This window comes from Anser anser (genome assembly GCF_964211835.1).
Source record: "Anser anser genome assembly, chromosome: 5".
Lineage (NCBI taxonomy): Eukaryota > Metazoa > Chordata > Aves > Anseriformes > Anatidae > Anser > Anser anser.
This window is the reverse complement of record NC_139725.1, coordinates 13,530,811-13,548,128: the sequence shown is the minus strand read 5'-3', so window position 1 is coordinate 13,548,128 and position 17,318 is coordinate 13,530,811. Positions and strand designations below refer to the sequence as shown.

Sequence of the window (17,318 nt, the reverse complement as noted above, 5' to 3'; positions counted from 1 at the left end):
AACCCAACAGGTTTTCCTGAGGCTATATCTTCCTCTTCCTAAATTTTCACACTGCTCTTTGAAAATATTCTATACAGTTCTAATACTGAAAATGTAGCAAATAAGTTATATAGAATCACGTACTCACTAGCTCAGGTCAACATATGTCTAGACTACTTTCCTTCTGGAAAGCAGTAAACCTTCCAGCTCAACTGTGACACTTTTTCCTAGAAAAATATTACAGAATCACAGAATCATCTAGGTTGGAAGAGACCTCCAAGATCATCTAGTCCAACCTCTGACCTAACACTGTTATTTTATCCATATTGCCTCTTCCCTTAGGACAGATATTTTAAACACAGAGCAATGTTCTACTTAGTTTATTGCCCCTTTTTTGCTTTATTTTAAATGTAAATTTAAAGCCACTGACATTGTTCTCAACAGCTGCTAGCAGCCTTCCTGGCCTGTTTCTGAAGACCTTCAAGATTGTTAAGGTATCTCTTATACCCACACAGGTAAACTTCAATATACATCTCTTGGTTAGGGAAGGAAATCTTTTTACTTTAAAAAAAATCTGTTATTTTTTTTCCTTCATACTCAAAACACTGAGTAGATTGCTTTCTATACTCTACACTTAGTCTTGTCTGCAGTTTTATTTATGAAAAGTCACTAGATAAAAATAATCCTTTCATCCTATTTACAGCGTATAATCAGCTTCGTGTACCAGTCTCAATAATTAAAGTAGTAGCTTAACCTTTTTTTCCACTATTATCAGTTTTGCAGTGTCCATCCAGTTTTAAGAGAAAAATCCTGTTCTAGAATGAAGTACAAACGTGGAAGAAGATTCTACTCAATCCAAATTAAAGCATCAACTAAATAGCCTTAACTCCACCCTTACAATTTATTTGATACGGAGGCAGTTGTCACAAATAAACGGAGTTGGGTAATTTTCCACTTTTGGAACAGAATATTCACTTAGGATTCCTTCACAGGACACAATGCTGTTTGCTGAGTTCATCTGCTAAGATGTTATTTTCCTTTCTAGTGAAAAAAAAAAGTAAACAAAAACTTTCCCTGTGGTTTTGACATGCAAATAACCTATCCTTTCCAGAATATAATAGCTTGCCAGCAGAAAAGGCTAAAATTCTGAACTGACTTCAATAAGGCTCCCCATTCTAGATGATAAGCATATTTAATGAGTGTTTAAACACTATTAGATAGGCATTTTTGGATGGTCCAGAAAGCGTTTCTTATGTTTGATAGCCATTAGGAGTTTAAAAATAAAAAGTGTCTCACACTAGTCTTAGTCTTCAAGAGTGTTCTCAAAAGAACAACTAGCTAGATCTTGAATGTATCAAGTGCATTACAATTATGACTTCAGTGTTGGACAGATACATTTAATCTAGGGTTAAGCTGAATGAAGGCTTAACTAGGTTATGAGGAGTTTCACTTTACTGTGGTTAGATCGCTGCTGTTATCCTCGATGATGTATTAAAACTATCTGAAATATGTCTAACTATATTGAACTTAAGTATAGACAGTGGACCATTGAGATACAGATATGCATGACAATCAGGACTTTTCTTACAGCTTTACCATCTTATGACAGTTATGGATTAAGGCACAATTAAAGCAAAACTCAATTAATTTGTAATTACTCAGCAATAATGATTTTTTTTTTCTCTAAACATCTGTCAGAAAATGTTTTCATCTTCACTGAACATTAGTCAAACACCTGTTTCTCTGAGCTGTGATGCTGTGAGGAACCATTCTCCAACAGGGGGGTTAATATGTGCTGAAATGGGAATAACTATGTGTGTTTTTATTGACAAGGAAGAATGTGCTAATACAAGAAAACAGCTAACACTTCTTAGAAGCTGAAACATACACATAAATTTCTCTTTCAAACTAAATGAGATGAGCCACATCAAGCCATCTCAAAATAAGTATCAAGGACCAACAGTAACATTTTTTATCTAAAAGAAAGTTTATCTTCACATTTCATAGTTCTTCCTCCTCTTTTTTCTTTTTTTTTTTTTTTTGACTTGTTTCATTTTCTGTAAAATCAGGACACAAATATGTCCGAGTAGTAAGAATACTTTCTGCTTTTTCTTGGTTATTATTTGAGACATTCAATTCAGCTCAGACTTCCTATTCTCAATTCTAATTTATAAATGCTACCTCACTTTTATAAGAAATAGTGAATTATTTAGATTAAAAATAGATAAAATATACATGACTAAACTTACAAAATATTAACATTTTTGTTAATTAAAAACTTTTAAAACTATTAATGTCATTAAGTGGTGAAACAGTATGAACTCAGACTTGAGTTTCACGTATTTTAAGGCTTGTATTACACACTAGCAGGTTGGAAGCTAAGAGCCAGTCTGCCACTGCTCTAACCTAAATGATGTCAGGGCTAAGGCAAACAGAAATCATCACCTGATGGCTTTTTTTTTAGTGAGTAATACTTAGGTCAATTCATATTAGCCTCCGTTCATACGATATATGCTCAAATTAAGCTCATTTCCTAGCAGTTATAGCCTTATCAGTGTCAATTTCTAGAGACCAATATGAATCCTGAAAACAGAGAAACAGAGAACCACAGTATGCATAAATGGTAATACAGTTGAGTAAATGATACTGGAAAAGTGGTGAATCAATCTGAATATGAATGTGTGATAAACTGATGAAAGAAATTAACAAGCTGTAATAGATGGTTGGTACCCTATTTACCAACAGGAACAGCTCAGCATACGTAGAGGTTATATATACTCCATGTCATAAATCACAATATATTTTAGTCAGTTTTATTCACAATAAATTTACAGCTTACTTCAGCCACATTTACTCCCAGTCATCAGAGTTTTATGCACACTCTCTTTGTGCTTAAAAGTTAGGGACAGTTAAGTGACCAACCCCTTTCTTCATTTGAGTGAGTCTGCAGAACACTAGATATTTACTGTAGACCTCTTAATTATTCATGAAAAACCCAAGGCCTGCATTAAATACAGGGCTAGATTTCAACTAAGAAGTGAAGATATGTTATCTGAACATAGTCTTACATCATGAGACTAATGCTAGGATCATGTATGCACAAGTTACTCATTTAACCATACAAAAAACATGTATCTTGTTTTTCCTCTCAAGACACAAGAATATATAGATTGGTGCTGGATGTGAGGGTTTTATTGTACAACTAAGCGAACTGCCAGCTGAGTTGCATTTAGTACAACTCCCACATACTTGGATAAAGATTAAACTCATTTTTACATCCAAGTGGTTAAATTCTCAGAGATAATAGCTTGAGTCACACTAATATGCATTGTTTATCCTGCTGAGCCAGAGAACAAATTCTGTGCCTTCACTCAGTGATAAGAAGACCGTATTGCAGTAACAGCTACAGCTAGCTCCTCACTGATACTGATGTAGTACTAGAATCACTGTGATTAGTCTAAGCAATGACTGAAACTAAACAAGTCCAAAATCTTGAGACCTGTACTTCAGGTGTCCATGGCCCCTTATGACAGCATTACTTCTACTTTAATAAAGAGGGAGAAAGAATATTGCTTTTCAAGCAAATAATTGAGCAGTTCCCAAGTTCCAGCAAGATCAAAACAGAAAACTACAGGGATCTCAGAACCAAAAGGATCAGGGCTAATGAGCATCCATTATTTACACTGTCATATAGACACAGACATCTAAATTGGTCACCATTGTTTGTGAATACCTGGACAATAAGGGAACAAATCCTAAGGTGAATGAGTCAAGGCTTCTCTTAAAAGCAGTCGGTCTCCTCTAACAACTTTCTCCCAAAATAGAAAGCCTAAATATAAAATAGACAGAATGATATATACGTGGAAATTCTAGAACTAGTTAAGATGGATAAATAACCATGTGATGTCTAAAAAAAATAATATGTAACTATGAATTTGGTGAAAAGCACTGCTAACCTATATTGTGAGGAAAAGAATTGACAGAGGACACGTTTGCTCCTCTAGCCCTAAACTCTCAAATATAGCAACCATAAGAGCTGCTGCAGTCCAAAAGTGTCATAGCTGATAACTAAAACATTCATAACAGTGATCACACATTGAAGAGTAGAATATACACGTTAAGACAGCTACTAAAAGAAGAGAAGGTGCACAAGTCTCTCAATATCAAAATCTTAGTAATTAAAAACAAAACAAAACAAAACAAAAAACCAACCACATACCTGTATGGAAGCTTATGTTTTCCAGGTGTATTGCCACATGAGCAATGACTGGGGCTGGGCATGCATTCCTGCACCTAAAGTCAGAGAATTGAGACCCTTCAGTTCATAAATATACTTCTGCCATTTATGCACAGTGAGTGTAAAGGAAACATACAACTCTTATTTGTTCTCCATTATAGACTTCATGAGGTATACAGAAATCTAAAGCTAAGGGGAAAGCTGGATAAAAGTGGAATACATACGGGAACAGCCTGTTACAAAGGTAAAGCTGTTAGATAGAGACAATTAACTTTTCTCTTTCTTAAAGTGGTTATTCCTAATTAATTGTCATTTTCTCTCAACCAATAAATGACTAAGAAATGAGGTAAGAAATCAGTCCTTTTTAGTACTGACTGAAGGAATAACTAACTAGAAAACATACCCAGAACAACAGTTGTTCCAAAGCTTTGTAAAAGGTCTATACAGAAGTCTATGTTACTTTCTTGTACGCGTCAATAAGTGAAATTGGTGAAAACATTTGAATGTGCTGTGATTATATTCAGCACTGGTATTTCTGACCGTTCGTAGGATTACGCTCTACCACACATCTGGGATACATACTTTGAAAATTTCTGGTGCATACTACTGAACTTGCCAGACTCTCACAAGAGACAAATTTTGAATAGCTTAATTCAAAACCATCTAAAGATTATGGCCACTATGTGTACATTTATCACTGTTTTTGGGGGCTTTAGTTATGACTTAATGGAAACCTTGTAATGATGAAACAGAGTATATACATACGTGTATTGGGAGTCTGATAACAAAACTTTCACATATCTATTCTAGCCATTTCAGTCTTAAAATCATACAGATATAAAGAATTAAGAAAGACAATACACGCATAAAACACATGGCAAAGCTCAAATTCTTTTAGAAATTTCATGAAAGAGTATAAAGACAAAGGATACTGCCTTGTAAAGGACAGAAGACTCTAATTGCTGGCAAGTGCATACCAAGTAAGTTCCAGGAAAGGTCCAAAGCTTGCAAAGAAAACTACAGCCATCACCAGCAGTAGCTGTAATTTAAAATTATAACAGTAATAAAAAAGATTCCTTTCATGTCTATTTACATATTTAAGGTTTTTTTTGTAGATTTCTTCCTGGTACTCAGACTAACCTTTTGAGTATGGTCTGTCTCAGTCAGCAATGCATATAAAAGCAATGTTACTACATACAGATGAAAAAGGTTAGAATATGAAACTAATACTATGTCTTCAGTCAAAAAAAATCACTCTACTTGAAGGATATGGGAAGGAAACTGGCAGCAAATCTGTACAGCCCTGGGAACTGAGCTTGTCCTGTCTATATACAGAGTAACAGAACAAGCAGTGCTTTACTCAATTTTTTGACTAGTCTCAGAAACAGAGAATTGTAAGGAATGTATACATCAACACACCTGACTTTGGAATCAAAAAGGCATCCTCATGAAAACAGATTCCAATCATCTTTGAAAAAAAAGATTTGTCTTCTTTCAGTGCAAACAGATACTTAGCAAAGTCATACTACTGCTGAAAATAATCATCATTGATCTAGGCAATTTCCATTTGTGCTTCCTGGAAAAATGTCTACTGCAATTGCAAAAATGCTAGAGATACTTAACTTCAATATTGACATTGTAAGCCTATGATGCATGCATCGATTCCAGAGCATTAATATTACTGTATATAGAAAGAAAAAGCATTTGGAAATTTGGAAAACTCATGTTTGCTTATGTAGCAGACTGGTTACATTACTGTATATAATAATAATTTTAGGAAATTCTAAGCAATATTATAATAATATAATTCTGTAATAATATTAGGAGATTCTGAAATGTTATGATAATTGTTAAGAATTATGAAGAAACAGAAGATCAGAGTAGCATAAAATTAATAGATCCTCATCCATATAGTAATCAATGGGCACAACACAACGTACTGTTCTGCTCTGCTGTACATTTTGAAACCTAAATATTCCCTAGACAGACATTTTGCAGACTGCAGAGCAGCAACTTTTTTCTGAACTCAGTATGATGCTCTTTGTCTATTTTGGGGAGTTTCCCCAGAGCAATTTGTGTGGCTGCTAGATAAGACCAAACTATGCTTTGAACCTTTCTGTAATAATTGATTTTATTTATTTATTTATTTGGTCATTTAGTCTGTGACATGATAAACAAGTGACAGACATCAAACTAAGACAAGAGGGAAACCTGTTGCTACTCATAGCTACTTTTCATTAATAATGACGTGACAGTTAAATGGACAATGATTTCACAAATTATTCTTTAGCCCTACCACTATGCAGTGAACAGTCATACACCTTGCACATCCTGTAAGTGAAATTAAAATGATTAATTAATATGACATATCGATCTATTGCTTTATGCATAGACAGCTGATCCTACTCTTTCCAGATAGATATACTTAAAGCTCTATCACTCATGTTATATACCACACAACAGTAATGATCCGAAGACCTCAAGATGCAAACATATTAAATGCAATAACAGAACATCAACAGGCTCATTTTCTATTATGATTTAAAATGTCTTGAGATAAAACTTCATATAGTTGTTCTGATATGTAGTCTGCATATCGAAGAGTCTGTTCAGTTCAGCAGATGAAAATTAATGCTGACTCCTCAAAGATAAGAAGCAACTCAGACAAGCTAGATAAAACAACGGGAAAACTAGGAAAAATTATAATCCTGTTTATTTCTTACTCTGGCATTCAGAGTAATCTTTCATGCAGTTCTACTTTTAGGACTTTAATGGGAGTTCTATTTTTTAATATGTTTGTATTAGAAACTACTGCTTTTAGAAAGGTTTCCCTCCTTCTATAAGCCTTTTTGTCTATTATTTATTGTTTCAGAATGAAGAATTGCTGACTTCTGAGCAATAACAAAATATTTTTTTTGCTTCTGAGAGCTTAAAATTAAAAATGTGATATATAAAATATAAAATCTGATGAAAAAACAGATGCATTGATAATTTAATTGCCTTTAGTTATTTTCATTTTTTATACATATGCAAGGTAGTTTTATTTTTACAGATTTGAATGAATAGAGTAGAAGAGCATTCTACGTATAAGACAGAGACAAGGAAGAAATCAGCTGGAAACAAAGAAATCAAGTTGGCACCACTGGTAGAGAAGTTGCTGTAGAAGAAATTGCATAAATGAAGAGATGAATGAACATTGTTGTGCCTTGTACTAACAGCACGCTTAGAAAACTCATTTGCAACTGCCTTTTAAGCACAGACAACATTATTGCCCTGTACTTCTGCAACTGTAAGATAAAATTTAAAGCAAAGTAAAGCTGGATAAAATAGACTTAAGCAAAATAGTGATAATGTTTGTAGGAAAAAGCATACTACGTAGAATTAGCTCAACCTACTTTTCGAGTACTACATATGTCCACTGTCAAAGGGGTCACCAATCTCTCAGAGAGCAAAAACAGCCAGAAATACCTGCAGAGACTGTGAACTTAATTTCAGTGCCAAGAACTCCAAATTGTTGGCGATAGATCCTACTATTTGCCACAGAAAAGAAGAAAAAAGCTACGTTGTGGTTTTCTAGGTCAGCAAGGCAAACTACAGGTACCTCAGAAATAAAATATGAGACTTGAATCAGCAAGACTTTTTTTTTTTTTTTTTAAACTCGTGTATGTCTTTATCAGAAGACAAAGGCTTCAAGGGTGACTTTCATGGGAGATCAAAATCAACTAAGCAATGCAGCAATGGAAAAAGGAAAATCTAGACTGGTTCACTATAGAGGTAGTAGAGCAGAGCGCATGCGTTGACAGGATGTATCTTGTCAGGAAAGAGCAGTATGTTCTGAAACTGATACCCATCCATCATGAAGTCATGATGGAATAATGTGTGTCTTTTAAATGAATCCTGAAGGGACAGACCAGGAAGATATGAACAAGATCTCCAGTCAACATCATCAGCAGATAAAGCTAAGACACCTTCATGTCGAGCCAACCATTATTTTGGTCGCATCCAGTGGAAAGTGTCTCTGCAGGGGGTTGCAACTAAGTGATCCTTAAGAGTCCCTTCCAATCCATATCATTCTATGATCCTCTTCATCTTCCAGAGGTTTCTACTAGACTCTTCAACAGATTTTATCCCTTCCTATTACACACAGTTGTCTGCAATGGTGTAAGCATTTGTCTCTCCACAGAATATTAATGCAACATGTTAACTTGAGAACAAAAAAGGGCATGGGTAAGCTCTAGCCAGTTCAACAAAATGTGACAAAAGCCTATTATTCCATTGGTTCTTACCCTGACTCTCCTATATACAATTTTAAAAGCACAGAAATGAATGGTATACTTCCATGTTGACTTTCAAAGCTCTCACTAATATACATCAATCCAATCAGCATTGGCATAAATTAATCTATTTCAGTTCACACTGAAATACATTCACAGCATACAGTAAGTTTCTAAGACCCAAGAGAAGGAATGAGAGCAAAGTACACAAGGTAATTTCTTAAACCACTGTCCTGTTTCAGAACCGAACATATAAATACGCTAACAATAACAAATATCACCACCATGTAGGAAGGAGCTAAGACTACATTCCTGAATCTGACATCTGATATTTGGGCTTGTGGTTTGGTTTAAGAACTTCTTTTCATGCACATAACAGTAAACAATCAATATAAACATCTAAAGAAAATACTGATGCAACAGAAATAAAAGCAATCATTAAAAAATCAAATTGAACTCAGCATTATTGATGAAAAGTTTAGCTCATCTTATGACTATTATTACTGTATTGTCTAGGGATCCTACTGAATGACAAGGATTCCATTGTGACAAGAGCACTGGAAACAAAAAAAAAGGCAGGGGGAGGAGGGGGGAAAATCCTGGATCATAAACCCTATAACCTAAACACTGGACAAAAGGAATGAGCAACACACTCAGAAGCATAAGAATATAAACTAATAATATGAATTGGCATAATAAAAAGCAGTCATAACACACTAGCAGCTTCAGAGAAACACATTCTAAACAGGTAGATACAACCTGTACATATAATTTATTTTACATTTAGAAAACATACTTTGTCTTATATAAGCAAAAGAAACATTAAGCAAAGGAATCCATCAGTCCTCAATCTATTATGCAAAGGTTCATTAGTTGTAGCCTCTGTATAATATCTAGTGACACCCAGCTTAAAAAATAGTCAAGCCAGTCTAACAGGATTTGTTTACCTTTACTGAATAATTGAAATATAGTCATAAGCAAAAAATCATTTTAAAAAACTTCAGTGCAAAATGAACTCCATCTGAAGCAAGGAGAATTGTTATTTGGCAGCTTAATCCCACAAATCTGAACTTATCGCTTTAGTATAACAATTTTATACTTAAGTGAAATCAAGTAGAAGTTACAAAGTGACCACAGATTTAAAAGTATAAATTCAACAAACATCGTTCTGCAGCAACAAGCTGAAGCAGTGAGGAAAACCTACTGCCATCAACTAGTCAGTTCCTTTCCAGCATCTTAGTTGGACATAACAGATGCCAGATTCCTTCTCATCCATGAAGAAGGAAGTAGGGTGTCCTGCTTTTTGGTCTCCTTCTATTCCTCCAGGTTGCTACTGTTTGGAAAGGTATCAGCAAACACATTAGGCTTCGAGACAGATCTTTTGTAGACAACTGAACTGGACAGCAGTTTCCACATTCAGTGCATTCTCACAGCTAAATATGTAATATTCTTGTGGCTCTACTTGCAGTTGAGTCATCGAGAATTGTGCAGTTCTGTGTAGCAAAAAAAAAAAAAAAGCCAAGGAAAGAGAGCAGGAAGACTAAAATGATGGTGAATGCTATGAGAAGACATATTTCATATGGTCAAGAAGTTTGCCACGGTGTGAGTAGCAAATCTTATTAAACAAGGAACTTCTATACTTTATAACTAATAAATGTTTAGAATGCTTACATCTGATTATGGTGTTTTCTCTTTGATTCCTTGAATATACCATTTCAGGAAAATAGGAAAATGCATCTTGTAAGAAAACAAAAACAAACAAAGAAAAAAAGACAAAAACAAAAACTGAAAGAAATATAAATTTACATTTTTATGAAAAATCAAATATTTTTTGATGTCCCTTGCTTTTCTGGTCCTGTAACGATCACTAAGAATTAGCAAAGAAATCAAAAGCCACTAAGCAGAAAGCTTTGAAAAATGTTCATACAAACATTTGACCAGGCTCAGATGCAAGTAGGCAGCAGGGCTAATGGAAGAGCATAAAAATGTCACAGTCTTCAGAAAACATCAATGAAGAAGATTCTATGAAAATGCTGGGACTGGTAGGTGTTTTAAGGACGATTAGAGGAAATGGGGTAAAGTTCTTCAAGAAAGTATAGGATAGTCAGGAATTTGTCTCACTATGTTCAGTATAACCTTTCATAAATAAATTTAAAAATAATATTCTTAATCGGTAGAAAGGGGAAAAATCATGCAAAATTGAAAGTAAAACTTGCATGTTACAGCAATTATATAACATGGACTGTATAGCCCAGCAGAGATGACTCCTTCCTTCAGCAGTGTCTTCTTAGGAGTAAGCCTAAGAGCATGGAGTTAATTTTAAGCAATGGTAAAGACATTTTTGTGCAAATTATTGGCATGACTTTGTATTAATCCAACATTGCTTCAAGTGAAGTGGCAAGAGGATTCTGCTGACAAGTATCTTAAGTCAAAGGAAATGAACTTGCAAAATAAAGGTTCTACTAAATAGCAAACAGCATCAGCACTGTTAAGTATTTGTACATAGTACCAAAAGTGGCAAAGACCAGCACTTTTTATTGCAAACACATTGTGGAAAGGATTCTCAGTTTTCTGTAGTAATGCTGAAAGACCTCTGCCTCATATACTTTGATTCTGAAATAATCTCGTACACAATGAATGCAACCAGTGATGCAGGCAAACACTAGCAATTTTTTTGCAGGCTTGGGAATTTTATACCATCTTCTTACTCATCTCATGCAATGTCGTATTTCACGCCTTTTAGAAATGAACAGAATGCTATGAAGTCTAGCCCAGCCTGTTTATGGTTGGCATTTATACATAACTTTTTTTGCTTCAGTCTTGCTCCATAAAAACTTGTAGATACATATAGGGGACCTTAACATAAGTCTGCAGTCTGCAAAGAGAATTCTAGTGGTGCTTTAGGCAAATGTAATTTTTGTGAGTTTTAAATGCGGTTTTAATTCAACACAATAAGTGAACCAAATAAAGTTTATGCCCTTTGGCAGCCTTCCCTAAAGACTCCATCAACCCCAATAAGGAACAAAAATGTAATACAGTAACAGCCAAAGACCAGAGTATGACTACCACAATGTTTATAAACATGACTGGGAGTTGTATTAGGCAAAATCAAAAAAGGACTGCAAATTGTAAGTATTTCTGGCAAGGAGCAGAATGATTCTGCTGGCAGAGGTCCTTAACCCAGAACTGAAATGTTTATTTGTATACTGTGGTTTTATTAAACTAATACAGCAACTTAGAAGTATAATATCATGCCTTCTTATTAGATTTTCTCCTTCCCTAAAGAAAGGAGAATTCCCTAAATGCTTTTTACCTGGATTCTTCAAACACTCGAGAGATTACATTGCAAAGAATCTTATGATCTGGAAAAACAAAAGATCAATTCATTGTTTTGAAAAAGTTCCAAATGGCAGATGTTACTCCATTGGCATGAAGGAATATCTTCCTCCCCTTATCAAGGAGAATTTGTAAAGAAAATTTTCTATTTTATATTCTATTATGTTCCTAGCTCAGAAGCTAAGACCCACATTTTTTAATTGCAAACCAAAGAAACAAAATCCTCTCCTGAAAATTAAACATGTTTCAGTTCCAGAGAAAATTTTTAGATTATGAATCTCTCCATAAAAAAAGATATCATCACTACTCGTTTCTGAAAAATTAATAAAGAAGGTAAATCTTTTGGGAAACTGTAAGTTTCCTTAAAATTCCATGGTAGAAGGGGTAGACAAAACATTTCTCAGAAGATAAATATTTTAAAATTTTGAAATAAAACATCACCCTTCAAAAACAAATCCAAAACACTTTGCAATTCACCAGAACAGCATGTTAGTAGAGGAGGTTTGTGAATCCCATGCATCTGACTGTAGGCTTGACTGAAAATCAAGAACAGAACTCAGGGTGGTGTAATTGTAGCAGCAAACTGATGATGACGCCAGTCTCCAGGTGTACCAAGGTCACAGAAGACTGGTTAACTGAACTACTCAGAAGAGATTTGTTAGCTCAGCTAGTGAGAAGCATTTAGAATTTTCAGTTTACAGAGACTACATTTACCTAGAAAATAAGTTATTACCAAGAATGTAAGAATGATAATGTAAAAGAGCAAAGAAGGAAACAATACTGTTTGCTGTTTTTTGTTGTTGTTGTTTGTTTTTATGAAAACAACAGGCACACACTCACACATGCACAAATGCTTCTTAAAGAAGAAAAATTTAATTAAACATTAGCTCACTTAAGAGAGTATAAGGGCTGTCTTCTATGGATGTCAGACTTGGTGGTTTGGTATGAGATAAAAATTACATGACTGGATTTCTGCAGAGCTACAAAGTGAACGGAACAAACAAGATGTGTAAATGCCTGCTTGCAACCATTCTGGCTGGTATCTTAATGAGCTTACAACTTTCAAAAATTCAGTCTTCTTTCAGGTATCTAAGAATTATATATATATTTATTTCCTGCTATTTCATTTTTCAGTGAGCTACAATAAAAATTTTGAGGTTTCGTTTTCATTTACCCATGGATCCTTTCATATTACCTCAATCTCAGTGTCACTGAGAATCAAGTTCACTTTTGATGTCCCACGGTCCCAGGATTCCAAGACATAACTAACCAGTTGTCTTAAAGGAAACATCTCTAGAAACAGAAGCATCTAGCAAGCAGCCTATTGCTAAGTTTCTTCCTCTGAGAAGTACTGCATTGTAAGCACTAGAGAACCATACAACCCAGGGGAATAAGGTCACAGTATCTACGTTAATACATTTCTTAATTATTAACAGTAATTTTATAATTTCATACTATTTCACTATCATTTTCTCAAGACAATGAGATAATTATTCACTAGATATCCAGAATATGTAAGGACACACAGGTACCTTGCCAATAATTTGTCACCTTCATAGTTAGCTGAGCAATTGACAAATTAATTTGGGTAGTTCCTCTACAGCATCAGTGTTTTCATTTCTCTGGTTATTACATCAGAAGATCTGCTCTTGCCTCTGGGTTCATCTTAGATGTTCTGCTATTTATATTTTTCAGTGATATTTTCAATTGACTTACCTGACTAGAGAGGATTTTTTCATAGGTTAATTCATTTATGAATACTATTTCTGCATTACTGTCAAAGAAATGAGCTGGGAATTATGATGTCTGAAGCTGTAATTAAAAAGCTTCAAAATAAAATGCTTTCAAAATCTAAAATCATCAAATATATATCGTAATATTTGTGTGGAAATAATTAAAAATTAGATTTCCCAAATTTAAAATGTTTTTATGTAACCATTGAGGAATAAGTGTTTTTGGTTTTAGATTTTTTTTCAAGCTAAAAAGGAAAGCAACAATGGATTTATATGTACCTTTCAAATTTAAGGAAAAAAAAAGTGGTAAATTAGCTTACAGTTGTGCCTCTGAAAAAACACAAGTTTGGCTTAAGCTAGTGGAAAAATTGTCAGAATCACTTAGATAGGAAACTAACATCAAACAGCTTCCTCAGTAGTTCCAAAATACAGAAATAGTAGTTAACTCTAGCCAGCTTCAGTCACAAAAAAAATCAACTTTAGCATTTCTTGCCCACTCTTTTTTTCATTTGCCTTTATTCTTCATTCTGTCTTTAAAAACATTCATTATCTATTCTCATTTTTACTAAAATTTCTATTTAATACTAGCAACAGGCAACTTATCTTTTTCTTGACAGCAGTTTTCATCTTTAATTTTGTTGTTCTTTTTCAAGACACACAATAGTCTTTCACTTGAGGAACACATAACTGGAAGGGTTCTACGGGATCTGTCCTGAAAATAATATCACAGAGAACTAATTGGTTAATTCCATTATGTACCAATCAAATTCTACCTAACTCACCACTATTTCAATTAGAAAACTATTGCAAAACTTCACACCTCCAGGGATTTCCTTCTTTTCAGCCTAGAATTTATTCACGGTCAAGTGCATCTGCTTGTTCTTGTGTCAAAATTGTCCTTTACCTATTCATAAATATAATTAAATATCTTTTTAACTTTTGCTTAAGGTCAACCAGACACATTTTTTAAAGCGTGGCATTTTTTTCAGTCCCTGAATAGTAAACATATTTTGCACTTCCAGTATTCCAGATCTGATTGCACTACAACCTGTAAAATGCCATTAATATTCTTTCTATTTGGAAATACTCTCTTAATATCTTGTACATTTATATATATACACACACATACAAACCCCTCAAATCTGCAAATTTGTTTGTAAATTTTTTTTTTTAAATTATCTCTCTTCTTAATAAAGAGCAGACTAGCAACAGATTTCAAAACACTAAGAATTACTAACAATTTAATGTCATGCAAAAAAAAATTATCCTTGTTTATATTTTTCTGGAATCTACTATTTTCTGGGTAAATTGTTGGATTTTTTGAGTAACAATCCGGTGAAAATGGCATCTACTGATTCTTCTGAAATTACATCTAAATTGGTGGGATCTATAAATAGGAGAACTTGGAACGTTTTTGCTTAAAAGCAACTAGATTCAATGCCAAAATGATACATAGCTATCTATAATACCATGAAAAAAAAATCAGAAGAAAAACAGAGAGGGTAAAAGAACAATCCTAGAGAGTAGATGTAAGACATTGCGCCACTGAAATTATCCTGCTGAAACCCATTGACAACCACAGTACTGCTAGCTGTTGTTGTACTACATGCATACTTAAACATTTGATGAAACTCCAGCTCAGCTACTTTTTCCTTCTCTGTTTTTTTTTTTTTTTATTTTTCATTTTTTTATTTTTAAATCAAAGGCAATGTCCAAAAACATTCAGTACTAAAGAATTTGTTTATGGCATTGTTTTACAAAAATTCCTAACAGACAGTGACTATTTTATTGTTGGATGTATCCTTTATTTTATTAATGATGAGAAGTAATCAGTGGAATGCTAAAAATAAACTTGTAAAGAAACCTAGTCTGAAATTTGAATCTGAAGCAAATTCGGTGGTCACGGTAACACCAGTTGAAGATTGACTTTTGCCCATTAGTGAAATAGGCATGGCTCTTTTAAAAAGGTCACAAATCTTTCAAATATAGGCACCATGTTTTAAATTTTGCACATACAAAATATGTTCATGTCACTCAAATTACACGATGTGGCAGTGTTATAAGTCTGAGCATTATTGTCAATTAATGGCAGAGGAAAGAGCCCAAAGCTCACGTAAGACTACTGACTGGGACAAATCTTGAAAAGAGACAAAAGGTATAAAACAACAGTTTTCCTGTTGTAGGTGGTTTTGTGTGTGCATGTGTGAGAGTGCATATAACAAAAAATGTTTAGAAGTAAGTTCAGATAATAGCCCATCCATTTGTTCTCAACTTCTTTTCCAGTTTCATTACCAAAGGCTTTGATTTTAACTGCGTGTCAAAATGCAAATTCAAATCCCACGTAAACCATTAGTTAGTATGTTGAATGGTTTGAACCAATTAGAAGTGAGAATCACTGTCGAATGTCTTCATTTTATTCTATTTGTCAGCCTCTGGGTACATAGGGTATTTGACTGTCTCAATTTTTTCCTTAACTTTATAAGATGGGTACAGGCCTGTTCTTCCTAATTTCCTATTGATGCCTTTTGAATAACCATCCCAGTGATTTCCAGCTACTCCAATTATATCTCCAGGTTCCATAGGAATTTCATCAGCAGTTCGTGGATGATGAGCATAAATAGCAATCTGGTTGTGGGCATTCTGTCCCCCAAAGTAGTAGATATCGTCCAGTGAGTGGAAATACGCTGAAGCATCTGGATGCAATGTCTGCATAATTTCATAGGCAACTCGACAAACCTTGGAAATAAAAACAGAAGAGAAGTCATAAATATGGTGTGTGCACCTACAATGTATCACAGAAGCCAGTAATCAATGTGTAACAACTAAATTTCACAAAAGGAAGATAAAGGTTTGGAATGTTCAGTGTCTTTAAAAAAAAAGATAATTGAAAAATACCATGTATTTGATAACAAGAGGCATGCAATTTTGAATAAGTATTCTTGAGATCAGATTTAGCAAATACTTACTTACAGTGGTCTACTTTTCTGTAAAAATTGAGAACATTCATATGAACACTAGCCCTTCTGTCTTTTAAAATGAATGATGCGTAGCCAAATATAAAAGCAAATTTGTTTTCATTTTCTACCAGCAATAAAAAAAGCTTATTTTACTTCTTGTTGAACCTTTAGCACTTACATTTTCAAAATTTACTCTGCAGTAATGGAGCGTTACATTTAGGGGGGAGTTGTTTGTTTCTTTAAGGAAACTCCAATTTTCACAAACAGTTCCAGGAGCCCATGGCTTTAAAATGCTGTTAGTATTTAGAATAACAGTAAAGTTATGACTGCTGGCAACTTGGAAGAGAGCTAAATGAAACAATTCCACCAAGATGATGACGCTGGTAAGGAGGCAGATGCATTTTGAAGTTCACTTATGTAACATTTCATGAAGGGAATTTTCTTCAGACTGAAAACATCTCCCAACGTCAGAACCATGTTGTGTATCTCAGAGTTGCCAGAAACATAGAAGACTGCCACTACATTAAATGAAGCCCTTTACAACAACATTGGTCAGAAAGCTCTTCTTTGTCAGATGTCTGATTTGATCACTGTGATCTGACTTTTCATCTAGATTATATTCTTCTCTGATTTTGTGTAATTAAATCTTATTTAGTTTAATATAAAACCTGATAAACTAACAGTACTGTAGACTTCTTCAATATGAAGAATCATTTGAACTTTTTCTTGACTTCCAATCTGTAAATATAGTAAAGCCTTTTTTCCTTTTTCTTTTCTCCATCTGAAGATAAGGTGAATAGGG

The 17,318-nt window shown here is 34.1% G+C and overlaps 2 protein-coding genes across 10 annotated transcripts in view; both read right to left on the bottom strand.

Annotated features, from left to right (window-relative positions):
• The window catches only part of LOC310901234 (uncharacterized protein), a 78,062-nt gene extending 62,860 nt beyond the window's left edge, over positions 1 to 15,202 (bottom strand). For 2 of the 3 annotated variants that reach the window (XM_083840523.1, XM_083840524.1), the window contains exon 1: positions 4,199 to 15,202. Coding sequence is in view for 1 of the 3 variants with exons in the window: in XM_083840522.1 (XP_083696648.1) it covers positions 4,199 to 4,272; positions 5,194 to 5,255; positions 5,636 to 5,684; positions 6,513 to 6,533 (206 nt within the window). In the remaining 2 variants the exon portion in view is untranslated. The remainder of the gene's footprint in view (positions 1 to 4,198) is intronic. The other variant, XM_083840522.1, reaches the window with a different exon arrangement.
• A 140-nt stretch (positions 15,203 to 15,342) lies between these two features.
• Positions 15,343 to 17,318, bottom strand: part of FUT8 (fucosyltransferase 8) — a 141,118-nt gene continuing 139,142 nt past the window's right edge. For all 7 annotated transcript variants that reach the window (XM_083840451.1, XM_083840453.1, XM_083840452.1 and 4 more), the window contains one exon: positions 15,343 to 16,295. In XM_083840451.1, the coding sequence (XP_083696577.1) occupies positions 15,978 to 16,295 (318 nt within the window). In that variant the 3' untranslated portion in view covers positions 15,343 to 15,977. The remainder of the gene's footprint in view (positions 16,296 to 17,318) is intronic.